At 39.8% G+C, this 19,986-nt stretch overlaps 1 protein-coding gene across 3 annotated transcripts; it reads right to left on the bottom strand.

Moving 5' to 3' along the window:
- Positions 1-1,503: 1,503 nt before the first annotated feature.
- nr2f6b (nuclear receptor subfamily 2, group F, member 6b) lies at positions 1,504-19,486 on the bottom strand. 3 transcript variants are annotated; one of them, XM_038286585.1, is made up of 6 exons: positions 18,698-19,486; positions 17,780-18,384; positions 16,593-16,687; positions 7,930-8,264; positions 6,814-7,060; positions 1,504-5,029 (listed from the first exon to the last, which is right to left on the bottom strand). In XM_038286585.1, exons 2-6 carry the CDS (start codon positions 18,046-18,048, stop codon positions 4,755-4,757), a joined length of 1,221 nt encoding a protein of 406 aa, XP_038142513.1. In that variant the 5' UTR covers positions 18,049-18,384; positions 18,698-19,486; the 3' UTR covers positions 1,504-4,754. The 3 variants fall into 3 exon arrangements, with proteins under 3 accessions (XP_038142513.1, XP_038142521.1, XP_038142503.1); XM_038286593.1 differs by having other exon boundaries at positions 17,780-18,369; XM_038286575.1 differs by having other exon boundaries at positions 17,780-19,486.
- Between the last annotated feature and the right edge of the window lie 500 nt (positions 19,487-19,986).

Here is a 19,986-nt window from a genome sequence, read left to right as displayed (position 1 = left end):
TTAATGTGTTTATTACATTGATTAATAATAAATGTATTAGGGCCTCTAACGATTTCAACATAATTATTGTAAATGAGGATTTTTTCTGAGTTTAGTGAAGTGTCTTCAAATATTTAATCCGTGTTTTGTAAGATCTATTCTGAGCAGGAAGGTGACATGATCTAAATGCCTCTTAGCTTCTCTTCAGAACAGGAAACACAAGACAACATGCCAGTTAAACAATGCAGATGTGTGTTGAGCTTCATGAATCAAGAATAAGCTGAAATAAAATATCCACTGGCCTGAACCTGCAAATTACACTGTAAGCCTAAAATATTGTCTTTCATTGAACTGAACTAGACTAAAGTTATTACTGCATCTTACTGTAGGTGGAGTTAGAGGTTAAGCCTGCCTGCTGCATTTAAAGTCTTTGACTTTAATCTTTTATTGAGCTCCTGGGGTTAAGTCTTCTTAGTTCAAGGATCAGTTCTTTAAAATGTGCGAAACATTCATCCAAACATTAATGGATCCATCCTGTGGGATTGATGTAGTAGGTAATAAGCTAAAGTGAATTTAATCTCCAAATGTATCAAAAATCAATCTGAAGAGCTTAAAAAAAGGAGATTTTTCTTTGTACAGCAATTAGAACTAAAAGTAATAAGAAACCTAATGCCTCTAATAATAGATGAGAGCAATATTTAATGGAATTAAAAACTATGTTTATCAGTAATTAAAGACATTTTTATTCATTTATGATTAAGTAAGATGGAACAAAAGAAGGCTAAGGTAAAACTAATCCTGCTTCAAAACTACAGATCAGTAGAACAAGACAGAGTTTGAAATATGGTCTAAATTGGCTGAATCCACGTCAGTTCTTGTGTCCTTTCAAATGACTTATCCAGATTTACCTAAAAGAAAGGGGAGGAGAACCCAGCATTTAAAACAAGCTGTACTGTTTGGTTCTGATGTTGAATCAAACAGGCAGATGATGTTCAACCTTTATCACACTGTTTAGTACTTCCTGACAGAGCAAAAGCTCTTCTGATCCACATCCTGTGAGATCTTCTAAGCTAAATTAAATAATAGTGTAGGTGGCACTAAACATCCTTGCTGTTAAGGACAGTAAAAATAAAAGTATTTTTAAGGACAGTCAAAATAAAAGTACTAATCTTTTTGTGGGATCTGGGTAACCTAGAGGCTTTAGTGAAATCAATTAGTATTTAAACCTGTTATTCATCATGTCTTATTCTGTAAATTAGCAGAATAGGATCAAAAATCAGATGAACATCCAATTAAACAGCTACTGCTGGGTCATATGGTTATCATAGTTTGGATGCATATGATCTCATGTGTATCATCTTATTATCCCCACTGGCTGCAGTGATAATCAGATGATATGCAATGCTCTGACTAGGCCTGTGGCTCTGTGAAGATTTTGAAGTGAATTGCAGGAATGAAGCCTACAATTCACTCCAAAGCCTTATATTCATGGTGGTTAGAAAATAACGAGTCAGCCAGACAAACTTCTTTTGCGATTTTTAGTTTTGGCATGGTCATAGAGACATGATTCTTTTACATGTTAAGCTGCTTCCACAGATAAATCACTAAAGTCAAAATACTAACAAATAAGCACAAACCGATGCACCAGGGATCATGGCTATCACTGCCTTTTTTATCATATAACAGGAAAAATAAGTCACATCAAAACTAAGCTTTAGGAACACAGTTTTTATCAATCATTTTGGCAAAAATACGTTTATTTCCACTGAGCTGTGGTTCATAGTCTATAAAATACCTGGATCCTAACAGCCCACCTGAACATGAAGGTACCTTTCATCATCACATAATTATGATTAAAGGATGGCTGTTACCTCTTTAAAGAGGATTGGAACTGTTGGAGAAAATGAAGATTATGTTCCTCAACATTTATAAAAGCAAAAAGAGCAGAATGCAAAATTCACTTGAGTCAAGCATCATCCCACATGAAGCTTATAGGATCTTTAAACATATTTTTAAATCTTCGGGGAGTAATGATGCCTCGGTTGATCCCTTTATAGTCAACACCAAAGTTCACCATACAATCTCTGTCTGTCATGAAGAAAACATGAGGTAATAGAGTCCCAAAGGGATGTGACTTTCTGAACAACCAGGGTGTGTTTTAAATACATTGGTCGTCAATAAAACACCATAGGTCCCCATCTTCAGAAAACGCTGATGCAATTACTAAAGAAGTGCCAAACTAACCCTTTTCATCTCTATACAATGCTGTGAACAGAATTTCCCTCCTTACAGATATAGAAATACAGATATAAATGTTTCAGATCGACAAACACATTTTAACTTCAGCTAAGGTGATCTGAGGAAAAACAAAAAGCTGGTTTTAAATGATGACTTTTTTTCAGGAGGGGAATAATGTTGAAAATTAACCAGAAACCAAGGTCTGATTACTGTTAGAACTGTAGAATAAACCAATTTTTGAAACAGAACCTGTTTGGCGGCATGAAGTAGGCTTGAACTATGAGACCCCTGGAAACAACACGCTGAGACATAAACCAGAAATGAGAGAAAACATGGAACAGGGATTAGCCTTCCAAGGAAAAGCTAACAAGAAAATTACTTCAGAAACAAATCCAGGAGGTCACAAAAAGCAGAGCAGAGCAGACACCAAATCCCTCGGCTTAGACCCACTTTGATGATTTAAAGGCACACTATGGACTTTGTCGCCTAAATAGTTGAGGCATATGAGTTATTTTAAATCATTCCTTAAGCCAATATACAGCGCTTGATACTATCAATTCTACAAGCGGGTCTCCATTCTTCAAATACTGACTATGTAAGCTGGGAGATGACGGACCGTCATTGGCCAGGTCATGTGACCTGAAAGAAAGTATAGCTTTATGGGCACAGGCTCTCATATAGTCATTGAGCTAACGCTTTTGCTCTACTAGTTTTCCCGCCTGCTCGACTACTGGTCATGTCTGAGGCAAGGAAAAAGTTTAAACCTTCTAAGGAGGCTAAAAAGAAAAACGTGAAACATGGAAATGAGTTTATTTGTTGGCGCAGGCTGAAAGAAGAAGCTGGATTTAAAACCGATTCTCTTTTCTCAACTTTATTATTAGAGTAGAAGTTAACACTTTGCTCCTAGTATACAATCATATATCTTTGTTATTATTTTGATGTTGTCAGGGTGTTGCAGTGGTTTCTGTGTCCAGCCTTTGTTTTTCTCCTGCTAGCCATACATGGTTGTTTGGCTCCGAATCCCACCTCTGAGCGCCACGAGTCACAGATCTTTGCTGAGCAGGTCAGCCTCTGGTCCCTTCCTCAGCCTCTCAGAGATTCAAGCTGTCATGCCTGTGCTCCATCAGTGCGACGCCCAGCTGACTGTCACTTTCCGCCACAGCGCAGACTCATCAGGTCAGTCCTGCCCTCTATCGCGAGCCTCTTCCTGCATGGCAACCACCTTCCTCACTGCAAGCTCCTGCATTTCCCACCTACGGACCTCACGCCGTAAGCCTTTTAGTGCTGTCGTGATAGTTTAACTCACGCTCACTTCGTCTCAAGACACTCTGAAGAAACTCTGGTACCCTAGTGGCCAAAAGTTACACAGTGTGCCTTTAAAAGACAAACTAGTCAAAAAGAAATAGATCAAGGGTGCTCAAGTCCAGTCCTCAAGAGCTACCATCTTGTGTCTTTTAGATGCATCTCCTCTCTAGCACACCTGAATCCAAAACCTTAATCCCTTCATTTAGCCCAGCAGAAGCGTGGTATTGAGCCACTCATTTGATTCAGGTGTGTTAAAATGGTTGCATCAAATAGTTGCAGGATAGTAGCTCTTGAGGACTGGACTTGAGCACCTCTGACATCTGTCCTAATGTCCCCTAAGAGTTTTTGGGAAAATGCATTTAGGGTATTTAGGCCAAAAGCGGGACCTAGTGGAAGGTGTGCGAAAAAGATTCTCTTACACAGGATGGTAGTGTGATGGGCTGGGACTGCTCTGCTTTAGGACCTGGATGTCCTGCCAAAAATTATGAAGCCATAAATTTGAATAAAGTAAATTCAAAAAAACAACGGGCAGTCCAGGCCTGGACTAAATACAGATGGGTTTTATGGGAAGAATTCCAACAAGCCAAAAACAAAGGAAATCTGTAAGGGGGCAAATGCTTTTTTCACAGCACTGTAACAGACTTGTATTTACATAACTGAGGATGACAAAGTCCATCGCCCAGGCTGCAGACAATTCATTCATTCATTCATTCATTCATTCATTCATTCATTCATTCATTCATTCATCTATCTCCTGGTTTCATGATATACACATGAGAGCTTCTGCATGATCCCTCCAACGCCTCCCAGCTTTGATCTGTATGTCGCAGTGCCCATGGCTGCTATGGCTTAATTTAGACTGGACAACAAAGAAGGTAGAGCACACAGAGCCTGGGTTCAACAAGAGTCACATTGGGGTGTCATATGGGAGGAGGTAGAAGAGGCACATGGCCTCATGTGAGAGAGCAGTTTAATGAAGGCCCTGTTCAATCAGAGAACGAGACGAAGCGAGATCAGCCAGAGGAGGGAACACGACTGACAAGTGCTGCAAACATACATCAGGACAATAACGCAGCGTTTCTATCAAATAACCTTACTGTCATTCCAGTCTAATTTCACAGGAATAGAGAGGGAAAATGTCTCCTTAGTTAGGATATGAAAGTCACAGCATGGAGTCCTGGCGATGCCTTCTTAAAGTCTGATCTCAGTCTGTCTCTCTCTGAAGGGGTCCTTTACTGTCCTGCAGCGTACGGCCAACTGATGGAGCTCCCTGAGAGCTGCATGTCTCGGATCAGCGTCTCGATTGGTGTTTTTCCCACCAGCCTCATGAAGAAGAGTTGGGAAATGAGATTTGCAGGAACGGCGCGCAGAGCAGGGAGGCGCAGCAGCAAGCGGCCAAAGCGTTGCGGCTGACTGGGGTATGTCAGCCTCTCGTACTCCGTCAGGGCGACCTGGGCCTTCTCCTGTAGGGACTCCACGTGGGCGGGGTCTGACAGGCCACATGCATCTGTAAAGCAAGAAACCAGATAAATCTGATAAATCTAGTGTTTTTAAACATGGAGCTATATCAAACCAATACTCACTACGTAAGAAGATTAGGACTTAAAAAAAAAAAAAAGAGTCAAACTAACAAAAACAAAAAATAAAAAAGGCAATTAAATTCTGACTTTACTCCCAAACTTCTAACTTTAATCTTAGAATTCTGACTTTAACTAAAAACTTTAATCTCATATTTATGATATTTTCTTAAAACTCTAACTAATTCTGATATAAATCTCAGAATCCTGACTAATTCTGACCTTAATCTCAGACTACTTATTTTTACTCTGAAAATTAAAAGTCAGATTACCGGTACTAAGAAATTTGTTGCCAAAGCCCAGGATTATAATTTTCATATAGTAAGAAATATTACAAGGAGTCATATTTCTATGAGAACAATTCTGAGATTTATACAAATTTTAAGAGTTAAGTCAGAATCAGTCGGCATTTGGAGGGTACAGTCAAAATTCAATAGCCTTTTTTTAATGGCCCTAACTTCAATTTAAGCCTAATTCCAATTTGATCCAATTTAAGCGTCAAACCAAAAACACTATCTGCAAGACAGATTCACCATATGTCCAAATGTCATGGTAATTAAAAGGACTATGTGAATTCAGTATTTAGTGACCTTCTCTGACTTCCAAGCATCCACGATCTGTACACCAGTTATATTATGTTTGGTGGACTCTCAATGCATTGGAAGACCAAAACAGACTTAATGAGATGTAAGAAAAGTTGTGGGTACATTTGATGACAGAAAAGAACAAGTTAATTTACAATCATTTGCTGGTATTGTATCTTTAACAGCATGGAGCCATAATGAGCGATATCTGAGGAAAAGGAAAAGAACACAGCAAAAGCTGAAACAGAAGCTTTTTGATCCCACCTCCTTAAAACCCGATCAGCTACTCTGAGCTACGTTTTAAAATAATATATTTTTTATAACCACTGAAATAATGTTTTATTTACCAAAGTGTCTCATCTTTAGCATTACTCATAGATTCAACTAAATAGTTAAAAATTAAGCAAAGACCCATAACCTCACGCTGCTCCCTGGGCGCCGCACAATGGCAGCACACTGTTCCCCATGGGGATGGGTTAAAGGCAAGGTTAATTTTGTTGCTCTGTACTTGTGACAGTATAATGACAATAAGAGCTGAACAAAAACAAGAAAAACTGGGAACAACTCAAGATTAAAATATGCTTCTTTGCCAGGTTTCTGTTATATCACTGAGATACTTTCACTTTCTTTTCATTACAGTACATTATAAAGCCTGTATGACCTGCAGTCTGAGCTCAGCTGTTATTAATTGATCAAGTACTGGGATGAAATGAGTAAAGAAATCCAAAAAAAGACTTGGAATCACTTTAAGAAATAAAAAAACATTTGAACATTATTCTTTGCTTTAACAGTGCAGTTGCTGTAAAACAGATTTACTGTTATTGTGAGGAGTAAACCGCTTCTAGATGTGGCTTTTAGTTTCTGATCTATTTAATAGCTTGTTGACACACATGTCAGACTGGTGCTTAAATGAGATTTTCTATTGTTTCCCTTAATTCAGTAAGGTCAAAGGTCAAACTCCAAAATCAACAGCCCCATGCAGCTGGAGAAGTTTTGTTTCCGTGACATCTGAACCCTGACCAAAACATCAAATGGTCTTGTTTGTTTTGGATTCCCTTAAAGAAGCCTGGAGTCAGATCATAACCAAGATATCACCTTACAGTAAGCTTTTAGCCATCTACCGAACCTACCAGGGGAAAAGAGGGCGATAGCTTTCAGGCAGCTGTACTCGGCTGAGTCCACCTGTAGCCGGTTCAGCTTGTCCACCTGGTCCTGGAAAACCCTGACCTGGTCCATGAACGACACCACCCGCTCCGCAGACATGGGGGACGAGTGGAAGCCGGCGGCTGCCAGCAGAGGAGCCATGTGCAGCGGCAGGGCGGACTGAGCCGCGTTCAGGATGAACAGCTCACTCCAGCTCAGTCTCAGTAGCGCTACCTGAAGGGTGAGATGGAAAAACTGTCAGTTAGAGAAGAGACTAACTCTTGGTCCAAACGATGATTACATTTCACATAAGTCATTTTTATTAACTTAAAAAAAGTCCATCAAAGTAAATTCTTTTACCTGGCCAAAAAATAGGAAGCGTTTTTAGTGTGTCTTTGATTTTGCAAATAAAGTTGTTTCTGATTCTACAGGACATTCTTACCTTATTTTGATGAATCTTAGCATGAAGGTATAGTGTAAAACTGGGAAGCTATAGTTTTAAATAAAAATAGCGCGGTTATCCTGTTTCTTTTAAACCTGAGATGTTTTTATGTTCTCCTGTCCGTTTTTTTTTTTACAATATATGAAACTATATTTTTGAAGGGCTGATCCCTGTAATTTTGACTTAACTTCTCAAATCTTTTAAAATCATATTTTTTTTCATTTATTTATTTTTCTTTTTACAAATTCACATATGAAGATATTTTGTTTGTTTTTTTTTTAGTTAATTTTCACCTTGGATCATGGCACTGATTCTATGTCAAAATCAGCATGAACTACATCATACTGTGGGCAGAAGAAGTTTTATGCCTAAAACAGTATATAATTGAGCATATATATATATATATATATATATATATATATATATATATATATATATATATATATATATATATATATATATATATATATATATATATATGTATAAAGAGTACAGTTAGTTAAGCTTAATTTGATTTGATTTAATTTATCAGAATTTCCTAAGTTCATTATTTTTCGACAATACATGTTGACCGAAGCGTAATTAAAAGCATATAAAGCTGAATAGTTTTTTATTTTGCTTGTGTAACTAAAGGAAAAATATGTTAACTTTATGTACTGACCTGTTCTGAGACTGGGAGTTCTGGGAAGTATGGGATGTTTCTGGCCCACTCGATGGTGCTGAAGAGGAGGCGGGCAGCCAGCTCACAGATGCTGTCGATGCCCATTACGGACGCCCCGCCTGCTGATGCCTGCATCTGCGCCTGGGCGTAGGGGGCTCCGTAACGGCTGTTGGTGTACGGCTCGGCCCGGAGGAGCTGGGAGATGAGCTCTGACACCGGGTTCCCATTGAAGTAGTCTGCCCCGAGGTGACCTGGACCAGGACCACCAGCCCCTCCAGACAGCGGGTTGGGACTGATACCTGAGTGAGTAGGAGGGAGTCGACCCCGCTGGACAGCTGTACGGAAGCATGATGGAATCATTTAAATGTAAGAGATCCACATTTGCTCATTGCCTTAGGTTAACAAAAAATACTAAACAAAATATACATTTATTTCACCAGTTGTACTCCTGATATGGACTGAGTGATGTATAGACATCTGGAAAAACCCCAGGCCAGGAGGTGAACCCATAACCCTCTTGCTCCAAGGCAACAGTCCTACCCACTACATCACCATGCAGCAAACATCCCATCTTGAAAGACATAATGCAATTTTTGTTGTTAAACATTGATATCTGGTTTCTTGTAGATGAATGGACTAGTTAATAATTATTATATTAACCTAATTTGCAAATAATAGTGTTTTGTTTGGAGAAATTCTCAAATTTTCACCAAGTGCTTGCAAACTAAATGTAGAAATAGCAGATATTCAGAGAGCAGTTACATCAAAGATTGATTAATGTAAAATTCCCCAACCTTATTGTACTTTTGGCCTTAATATAATTGATCATTTATTGCCTTGTTTAAGTAGCAGCATTTTTCTGCGTGTTTAATATTTTATGTCAGCACAACACAAAGGGGAGCATAGCTGAGTTGAACAAATAAAATGCAGGGTTTTGAAATGTATTATCCCATTTAAACACTTCATTAAGTACTGATTTCTGGTCATTGATTGATTGATGGATTTTATTGATCTCACAGTGGCGAAATTTACTCATCAAATCAGCTCAAATAGTCAAAGGGGAACTATGTGCCAAAGGAAGAAAAAGGTGCATGGATATATACAGTATATACAATGCGTTCACATGTGAAAACTTTTTTTCTTGTTGTTTATCATAGGATCATTATACAGGGTTATTGCACAAGGTGTTTACATGGGTATTTATATAGATGGATATTTATAATTATATAAATATAGTTATTGCACTGGGTGTCAAATATGGAGAAACAGGTTATTGCAAAGGGTATCAAATAGTAATTGCACATTATATATTGCACAAGTTATTGCCGTTGTTGTCTGGTTGCAGCAGGGTTGCATGACCTGCTGAAGCAATCCTTTTTACAAACAGGGTGTAAAAGTCTTTCACTGCTCAGCTCCTTTACAGTCTGATGCAGAGGGTGGAAGGTGTTGTCCATGATGGATGTGAGCTTGGACAGCACCGTCATGCAGTCCAAAGATTAGACCTTTACGGATATACAAACCCCCTTATACATCGTCTATTTACTAATACAACTTTCAAAGCCGTTTACTTTAAAACCACGTTAGATCTCCTCGGCGCTTTAATATAAAAAAAAGTGTTCGTAACAAGAACACCCATTTACTGTAATTGAAAACCTAAACACATATGGGACTATTGATTGATAAAACTGCTGTTAAAAAAGAAACATCAGAACAACTCAAAACATAGATAATAGCTGCGTGTTGGATGTTAAGGCGCATGTGCAGTTGTTTTCTAGGGAAACACTAGCTGATTGCTCAAGCAGTTTTCCCCTAGTTGTTAGGTGTTAAAAATTATAAGAGTGACATGAAGGAAATTATTGTTGAAAACAATAGAGATGCAAAAGCAGGAGAAAGAAGAATGTCTGGTGAAATCAGACCAAATTTAAATTTCCTGACCAAAGTTAAAAACTCCATGTGTTGCAAAAAAAAAACAATAACAAAAACCTGCACATGTCACAGAAAAACCATTCTCTCAGCAAAACACGGTGTTGGAAGAATCATCATGTGGGGAAGCTTTTCTGTAGTTGATTTTAATTTGGAAATATTGTAGTTGAAGCCAAATACAGGCAAAAATAACAGAGACAAAAAAAACCCCACCTTGGCGGGGGTTCATCTTCATTGACACACATTCATGTCTTGTCCAAATCATGGCCTAGTCCAAATCAGTCCAAGACTTGAAAAACCTTTTTTCAGATTTTCTCCAGACTGTCTGCCTGACTTTCTTTAATAGGCAATAAATCAGTGCTGAAACAATTAATCAGATTAATCGTGATTGAAATAATCGTCAACTTATTCAGTAATCAATTAATTGTTAACTGGAGTATCGAGATTGTAAAATATGCCTTTAGCTGACAGAGAAACCCATTTAGAGCAGTAATTATACCAATTGTAAAAAAATAAATAAATAAATAACATTTTGTGTTTAAGGAACCTTTGGCTATCCGATTATGAGTCGATTAATCGAAAAACTTATCGACAGATTAATGGATTTGCAAAAATAATTGTTAGTTGCAGCCCTAGAAACAATATTAATTTTAATGTCTAGATGTTCAGCTGGTAGAATCAAACCCCTGAATGAAGACTTACAGCTAAGAGTGAGCCTAAAACTGGTTCTACCTAGTATTGGTTCAGACAGGAAGTAAAGAGGAAAATCACAATTTATAAGAAATTAAAAAGGTTTAAGCAATATTTTTTTTCTGCTTCACAATTATGTGCAACTTTGTATTGTTCAGACTTCGAGTCAGTCCCGTACTTTGGCTGTACTGTCAAATAATGTGAGGAAATGTAAACGCTCTGAAGACTTTTGTTCTGTTTCTCGAAAGGATGAGGGAACAAAAAGAAAAGCTTTGTGTTGATGAAGAATTTTGTTTTAAAATCAATTTTCTTTTCTTTTTTTCAAAGAATATATTATATAGATGAAAACATTGCAGAGAATTATCTGTATTAATAAAGAATTGAAGAGCTGCTCAGAGTTATTGATCCATTTAATCAAAAATGAGAGAAAATAAGGGCTGTTTAACCTCCATCAAATAAACAAACACCACAATATAATCATGTATACCAGCAGAGAGAAACCTGCTCCCAAAGTTTATTATCTGTCTGCTACTGAAACATTTCCTCACGTGCAGCTCTGATGGAAGAACCTCCTACAAAGGAATCAGCTGACCTGGCCAGAGTTGAAGCAGACGTTTCCAGGTAAAGTGGAAACAGTTGGACCTGCGTCACGGCTCTAGTCAGCACAGTTCATTAATAACTCTTTCCAGTGTAGCTGCTGGCCAGCTGCCATCTCAGTGTGGACTATGAATGGCAGAGCACCACAAACTGTAATACAACCACACTTAGATCACCTACAACTACCTAAAGAACAACGCCAGCTGGGGTGTTATAAATGGACTTTAACCTGGCTTTGTCACACCATTAAAGAGAGTTAAAGATAAATATATATAAAACTAATATCTGATTCTTGGGTGTAGAGCAGGCTCAGACTGGTAATCTGTGATACTGGACATTTGCCCATTGGGCCGGTCCTAATTTCAGTGTGCGAGTGCAAGCCCTCCTTAACTCATACCAGCCCCAACACTTACTCTCTGATCGAAGCACCTACCTGTGACAGTAAATAACTGAAGGAGCTCAAGAAGTAATACAAAGTTCACTACCTAATTGATGCACGCAGTATATATAGCCCTTCCTTGTCATGCACATCCTTGTGACGGTTGGCACATGGTGTAATTTTCTATTTCTTCAAACTGTAAAACCATATTTCTTTAAACTATAAAATCCTTTCAACAAACTAAATTATAATGAACAAAAGTGTTTTCTTTAAACCAAGCTACGATGTTCCTCTTATATTTGGCCAATTTATGTTCAAATATTTAGCAGAAATATGTTGCGGTGCATGATGGGGTTTTGCATCTAAAGGCTAACCATTCCCGTGTTACGTGCATTGTTGCCAGGTTGGGATGTTTCCCAGTCTGGCAGCTTAGAATGACTGTCTCTGGGTAAAAAATGTTTTTCTTTAGATTTATGGCCTAAGCGATCAATAGACTTTGGTTCAAATTGGGCGAAATTTCGTATATCCTGGTGGTTCATGAACATTTTTTGGGCTTGAAAACGTGAGTCAGTGATGGTGCTCTATGTATGAGTGGGGTTCTGGCTGTCTTAGTGCAAGTGTGGACGCTACACAGCAGCAGTCACTGTTGCATTTGTGTTAATAACCAAAGCCAGTAAAACCCATTTATTGGTGGTGGTTGTCAGAGATGGCAGAAGTACTCACTTTCCATACTTGAGTAAAAGTACAGATACTTACAGTACGGTATGTTAAAAATACTCTGGTAAAAGTGGAAGTACTGATTAAACTTCTTTACTCGAGTAAAAGTAACAAAGTACAGGCTTGTAAATTTACTTAAAGTATAAAAGTAAAAGTAGAAACCACTTTTTTCATGCCGTTGCCTACATTTTAAATGGATGTCTGCCAATAGGACTAGATCTCCTTTGTGTTCATTTTCAATCATCTCGTCGTCCATACTACTATGCTAACGCCACCGCCACCAAGCTGCAATGATTTGCCGCGAATTAATACCGCCAAATTTGTCGATTCATCTTGTAGTGGTGCGTCAAATGCATCGTAGATTCCCATCCAATTAGATTGAATTTGGTATTGATGACGTGAAAAATAATAACGGTAACTCCATTGAAATGATTCAAAACTAAAGTAACGAGCCAATTTTTTAAAATGTAAGGAGTAGAAAGTAAAGATATTTGTGTAAAAATGTAAGGAGTAGAAGTAAAAAGTTGTCATAAAAATATGTAGTAAAGTAAAGTAAAAATATCAGAAAAATCTACTTGAGCACAGTAACGAAGTATTTGTACTTCGTTACTTCCCATCTCTGGTGGTTGTCATGTGATGCTTGAAAATAGATAAGTTAATCCACAATGTGTATTTGTATTGTGTTTCAAATTTGAGATGAACGTGTTTGACTGTGCTTCTATTAATTTATTTTTCGGGGTGGGGGTCCATAAGTGGGCCGGTGTAGATAGAAAAATACCAGGGCTGAAAATCGATTCCAGTCCGAACCTGGTATAAGTACGTGTTATTACAGTAGCTCATTATGTGGGGTGAATCTGTGGAAACAATATGACGTGGATCTCAGCGGCTGAGTAAACTGAATAAATTCTGTAGAATCATGAACTTTCCTTTTCCTCTTAATGTGAGGATCAAACTTAGCTTAATTTCCTGAAGTCTGTTGCTGCAGGAATGCATGCAATAGAGTGTACACAGGCTCTAGTTGACAATATAAACACTGTCCTTCAAGCACATGCACACTCATTTTTTGGGGAAGTGCTAACACCAGAAAAAGTTGCACTCATCATAAAATGTATTGTAAGGAAGACTTACTGAATCTTCATTAAGCTGAAAAGAACAACTTTAAAGCTGGCTTATTTCAGGTGGAAACAAAAGAATGAAAAAATACCCCTAATCCATCTCCATCGATCTTGACATGGGAGCTTTATATGACAGCGGGTCAGAGGCAGGGCCAGCGTGAAGGGACAGTTGAGAGAGACTTGAGTGACGAAGGGAGGTGGGCAGTTGTGAATAAAATCTATATACTAAAATTATTAGATTTTTTTGTGCATTTTTAAGATAAAGATAGAGGCCTAAAATAAAGGCATAATCATAAGCATTTTTATGTATTAGTCCATACTTAGCGACCTGTTAAAATACACAATAATGCAGAAAAAATGGCTTCTTCTTAGTTTAAAATGTTTCCTTTCAAAAGCAATACATTTTGGGAGCAATAAAGAAAGACAAACAAATGTTCAGTTTTAAGGGTATTGTGGAGGATTTTTTTAAAAGACCCACCCTCTCCACTTAAAAAAAAAAAGCACGTGCAACAGCGTGCACAAGCCCATTTCTCCTTGTGAACACCCTGTTTAAAATGTGCTGTTCTCATAGCTCATTTAAGCTTACTGTGTCCACATACAGCACAGACTATATAGTGGATTTTATAGCCAGCTCAGTTAGCTGACCATTCAGACAGATGATCACTGCTTTCTGCTCCGTTGGTCATGTAACTCCTCCTTCACTGCGAGGTGCCTGCGCCATCTTTGTAAGTAGTCGCCACTGTCAGGGTAACGACAGCCAATGGCACCTGTGACCACTGTGACAGCAAATCCCAGAATGTTTTACGAGAAGAGCTCTCTGCGCAAAGCATGCTGGGATATATCTGCCCGATATATATTTGCCCGACCATTTTCAAAGAAAAGGTGAGCTTCAATGATTGTCTGAAACCGTAGCTTACCACGGATAAACGCCTGAAAGTGAGCATGCGCAGAAAAAGATAGGTAACGGGGAAAGCACAGAAAAAGATAGGTAACGGTGATATGTTTACACTTATGTAAACATATCACCGGAATGATCGACAGTTAAGGCCGATTTATACTCAGAAACCAGGTCTTCTGTTTATGTATTGCGGAGAACGCAAATGTGCCCCCACCCCTTCCTCAGACACTCAACTTCTTCACTGCCTCTACCATATCTAGACCCACAGCTAGTTCCTGATTGTCCCTCTTGTGTTGTGCCATGGAATAACATAGCACAGACCATGCTTTAATATTGGGCATAAATCAAAAACATCTGCGACACACTACTGCAGGGAATATACCAAGCCCTTTAGTAGGACCACGTATTTAGATGATCCACCTGGAAATAAAATATTGTCCTCTATACCTTTAAATATATATACACTATATTGCCAAAAGTATTTGCTCACCTGCCTTGACTCACATATGAGCTTAAGTGACATCCCGTTCCTAATCCATAGGGTTCAATATGACGTCGGTCCACCCTTTGCAGCTAGAACAGCTTCAACTCTTCTGGGAAGGCTGTCCACAAGGTTTAGGAGTGTGTTTATGGGAATTTTTGACCATTCTTCCAGAAGCGCATTTGTGAGGTCGCACACTGATGTTGGACGAGAAGGCCTGGCTCTCAGTCTCCGCTCTAATTCATCCCAAAGGTGTTCTATCGGGTTGAGGTCAGGACTCTGTGCAGGCCAGTCAAGTTCATCCACACCAGACTCTGTCATCCATGTCTTTATGGACCTTGCTTTGTGCACTGGTGCACAGTCATGTTGGAAGAGGAAGGGGCCAGCTCCAAACTGTTCCCACAAAGTTGGGAGCATGGAATTGTCCAAAATGTCTTGGTATGCTGAAGCATTCAGAGTTCCTTTCACTGGAACTAAGGGGCCAAGCCCAGCTCCTGAAAAACAACCCCACACCATAATCCCCCCTCCACCAAACTTTACACTTGGCACAATGCAGTCAGACAAGTACCGTTCTCCTGGCAACCGCCAAACCCAGACCCGTCCATCAGATTGCCAGATGGAGAAGCGCGATTCGTCACTCCAGAGAACGCGTCTCCACTGCTCTAGAGTCCAGTGGCGGCGTGCTTTACACCACCGCATCCGACGCTTTGCATTGCACTTGGTGATGTATGGCTTGGATGCAGCTGCTCGACCATGGAAACCCATTCCATGAAGCTCTCTGCGCACTGTTCTTGAGCTAATCTGAAGGCCACATGAAGTTTGGAGGTCTGTAGTGATTGACTCTGCAGAAAGTTGGCGACCTCTTCGCACTATGCGCGTCAGCATCCGCTGACCCCGCTCCGTCAGTTTACGTGGCCTACCACTTCGTGGCTGAGTTGCTGTCGTTCCCAAACACTTCCATTTTCTTATAATACAGCTGACAGTTGACTGTGGAATATTTAGGAGCGAGGAAATTTCACGACTGGATTTGTTGCACAGGTGGCATCCTATCACAGTTCCACGCTGGAATTCACTGAGCTCCTGAGAGCGACCCATTCTTTCACAAATGTTTGTAAAAACAGTCTGCATGCCTAGGTGCTTGAATTTATACACCTGTGGCCATGGAAGTGATTGGAACACCTGATTCCAATAATTTGGATGGGTGAGCAAATACTTTTGGCAATATAGTGTATGTTAAATGCACGATATGCATGATGGATCGATAACATCTTGCAGCGCAGATGTAGTGATTTCCACAAATGTATCCCCTAAACTTTTCATTATCTGTCATGGTACAACACTAACACAATTAAATTAAAGTCTTATGTAATAGATATGCATAAAGTAGTGTATCATGTAAAAGAGTGTCAAAGAATGCATAATTTTTACTACTCTTTTCTAATAAAGGTTTTAAACCTATTCCATGTTTCCGGATGTTCGGGGTTGTTGTCCATTTTCAAGGTGAACCTCCACCCCAGGGTGAGGTATTTATCAGCCTCCAACAGGGTTTCCTCTAATATTGCCCTGTGCTTGTCCTTCTAGCTCTGGTAATTTGACCCTGCTAAAGTAGGGAACCTATGCAAATAATGTTTTCACCACCATGTTTCATAGAAGTGATGGTTCCTTCATAAAGACTAAGTATGTAAGCCAAAAGTTCAAGCTTTGTCTCCACTTTACAATTCTGCACTACTTTGTGTTGGTTTGACATGAAATTATAGAAGTATAGATTGGAGAGTTGTTGTTGTAAGGAAACAAAAGGCTGAAACATGTGTAAAAACTTTTACGAGCCAGAAGATGCATTTAAGCTGGAAGAACTTTCAATACCTTCTTTGCGCATCCCGACACGGAAACACTTCTTCAGACGACAGTATTGGCACTGGTTCCGATGATGCTGGTCAATTTGGCATTCTCTGTTTGATCTGCATGCAAAAAAATAATAAAATAAAAAATCTACTACTTTCCATTTTACAGACCCCAACCTGCTCTTTTATTTATTAATAAATTTTTTCTATCTCTAGTGAGAAAAGAAATTTATGCCTCTCTCTGTTGCGAATGAACTATATGAACCGGGTGCAAAGCTAGAGAGACTGTGACCTTTGTAAATCATCAGCGTTACACACCCTTGTGTTGCTTTTTACAGCAGGTTGAGCTCTGCCAACATTTTACAGGGAGCCCTTTTCAAGCCCAGATGCAAAAAGAAAAACAGGCAGAGTTAATGCACTTTTCTGTGGAATAAATGAGTGAATTTGGCAGCTGAGAGAGAGGATTTGGTTTGAGCAAAGGGCTGAGCTGCAGCATTAAAGTAGCAGCGGTGAAGAATAATGGGAATGTTGACCTTCTGAGACGATCCATCCTCACATGACAAACCTTCAGGGTTTCATTTGTGCTCCTTTTTGTTGCTTTGTCTCGAGGCTGTTAGGGGGATAAGCTCAGATTTGAAGATATCATCTTAGTGGGAAATTAAATTCTGTCCTCTATAGATTAGATATCATAGGTACCAAATAAAAAAGGAAAAATCTTAATGTTACTTTTTTGGTTTATTCATTTTATCCGTATAGAAAAGCACCAGATACAGCAGTATAACAGTTTTAAACCATGTTCAATTCAGTTTATTTATATAGCACGGATTCACAATGCGTCATCTCAAGGCAACTTTACAGTTTACGAGATCATACAGTCAAATTGATTTAAAGTTTTCTATCTAAGGAAAATCAGTTGATTGCATTGAATCATTGACTCGGATGCAATCCCTTACACTAAGCATGCTTGTAGCGACAGTGGAGAGGAAAAACTCCCTTTTAACAGAAAGAAAACTCCAGCAGAACCAGGCTCAGTGTGAGCGGCCATCTGCTAAGACTGACTGGGGATCAAGGAGACAGAAGCTTCATAGAAGCTTTTTCAGAGAAAGTGTCCAGCTTATGTCAACAGTAAGCTAAAATGGTAAATTGACTTTAACATCCTTGGTTGTTTCTTTGATCAGAAAGGATGATAGATTTTGCAGCAGCTCCTACCTGCAGGAGTAGTTGAGGTTCCTCCTGATGCTCCTCTTGAAGAAGCTCTTGCAGCCCTCGCAGGTGAACACGCCGTAGTGCTTACCGCTGGACTTGTCCCCACACACCACGCAGTCCACCACGCCTGCCTTGTCCTCGTCCCCAACGTCCACGTCGCTGCTGCCAGCCTGGGGTGAGTCGTTGTCCTCCTCCCTCCTCTGGTAAGCCTTCTCTCCCAGTCCATTAGTGTCACCGTTGGGGTTGCCCCATCCCCCGCTCACCATGGCCATATTCTCTGATCCAGTGAGAGGATCATAAACGGACCTTATGCTCTGTCCACCGGGCTTTTCTCTTCCCCAGGAAGTTTGAAGGACTGATTCCTAACTCCGACACCAGGACTCCTTGTTTAGATTCAACCAGCTTTGTCCTGAGATATCTGAAGGCAGGAGCCTCGCCTGCGTTGACCTTTCTCCCCTTTGCTTGTCTGGCTGACTTGACCCCGGAGCTCCTTCCTCTTCTATATTTTTCCTCTCCGTTCTTTAATCCCTCTGCTCTCTCTCTCTCTCTCCTCTTATGTTCAGCCCTGACCTCTGATCAATGGCTCTTGAGCTCTAAGAAAAAAAAAACTTCAGACACACATTAAGTGGTTCAGAGTTCAGGCAGGAGTAAAGGGTGCAGCCCTGCTCTTTTCACAGGAAACAATAAATTTCACTTTGACTTTTTCTCTTTCGCTCTCACCCGTTGTCTACAACATCTGCTGCAAAACGTAGATAAAAAAAACGCCTCACCTACCCTTCACCATGATGAAAAACAGCATAGATCTACTTTCCCTCAATCAGACCGGCAGGTGAGAGAAAAATACAACACAGTTCTCCTTCAGGCAGGGTTAAACTGCCCTGCCCTTTCCCCAACTTATAAACTTGTCCAACCAGTTCCTACCTTGCTGCTATCTTCTGATCTGAGCACCTCCAGTCCAGACTCACTCTTGACTTGTTGAGGCTTTTTTTTAAATGCAGCCAATGGTGATTAAAAAATGAAAAAACAAATATTTGATTCTTCCTCTCTTCTATTTTTTGGAAATGACACCTTAAGTTAATGTTTCTTCTGACTCAGCTACTTTCTGTAGCAGCAAAGTTAACCAAAGACGTCCTCCTGCTCTGCCCTCTGTGACGAAACTCTTGTTTTCTCTTGCTCCTTCAAAGCCAATGGGGTCAGAGGATCAAATGTCAGAGAAAAAAAAACAAGCCAAAACAAAGGCTGGGTTGAGAAATCTCCTCAGTCACAGGCTGCTCTCCTTCCTTAAAGTCATGTCTCTATTTTCTTGTTTTGTCAGAGCTTGTCCATCGCACAGTTACATCCAAAGACCAGAACCTCCCTGCTGCAGCTGCCAGACTGTTGCGCTCTTCCCTCTCCTGCTCCTTCCCTTTCTTGTTTTTCTGCCTGGCCCAGGCAGGAATAAATTAGCCCCAACAGGGCAGGAAAAAAACACAGCGCCCTTTTCTCTTCTAACCAAACTCAGCAAAGGAGTGCAGCCCAGAGATAGCCTCCTCTTCCTCCGCTTCTCTCCCTCCTTTAGGGAGAGTGAGCGTGTGTCTGTGTGCTGAGGGATTTGACACTGCTATTCAAGCACTGCTGTTGCCATGGCTCTGGATGCCTTATAAGGCCAGCAGAGTCAAAGAGCACAGAGTGGGCTGCAGCCAAACCCACACACACATAGAGAAAGAATGCCGGGCCGCCTGACTGACTGCCTGCCTGCGTTCCCCCACTGACCCCAGGGCCAGCCTGGGAGCACAGGGGCAGGGGGCAGAGGCGTAGCCAGAAAATCCTAATAGGGGTGTCCAGTCAATAACCAATGTACATTGAGGGGTGCCAGAACCTCAGGGTCAATCTACACTGTTCAAACAGGAACAACCACAACATCCATGTTTTCCGAATAAAGACTAATTATACTTTCCTACAGCCTTTGCTAACAAATAGATGCAGATATATAAACATCCATACTGTCTAAATTAAAGGTATAGTGGACAAAAACTTCTCTAATATTTGAGTTCTGGGGCGAACATCTTTTACATTGTCATTACCTACTTCTATTAATTGTCATTCTGCAAAAAATTGATATTTACATGTACTAATATCCACATTTAATGAATGTTTAAGTTATTATTAAAGTAGTTATTTATCTCTGATTTCACTGAAGAGTCCATGATGACTTGCAGAGACACATAACT

Source organism: Cyprinodon tularosa, unplaced genomic scaffold, assembly GCF_016077235.1.
Source record: "Cyprinodon tularosa strain WSP-4 unplaced genomic scaffold, ASM1607723v1 ctg106, whole genome shotgun sequence".
Classification (NCBI taxonomy): Eukaryota; Metazoa; Chordata; class Actinopteri; order Cyprinodontiformes; family Cyprinodontidae; genus Cyprinodon; species Cyprinodon tularosa.
Note: the sequence above shows the minus strand (reverse complement) of the source record. Positions and strands in the feature narration are given on the sequence as shown.

Excerpts from the sequence above, each read along its gene's own strand:
- nr2f6b (XM_038286575.1), bottom strand. The coding sequence starts at position 18,048 with ATGGCCATGGTGAGCGGGGGATGGGGCAACCCCAACGGTGACACTAAT. Across the intron at positions 8,265-16,592 it reads TGTCGGGATGCGCAAAGAAG|CTGTCCAGCGGGGTCGACTC; the intron begins GTATTGAAAGTT and ends GCTTCCGTACAG. Across the intron at positions 5,030-6,813 it reads TATCGCCCTCTTTTCCCCTG|ATGCATGTGGCCTGTCAGAC; the intron begins GTAGGTTCGGTA and ends CTTGCTTTACAG.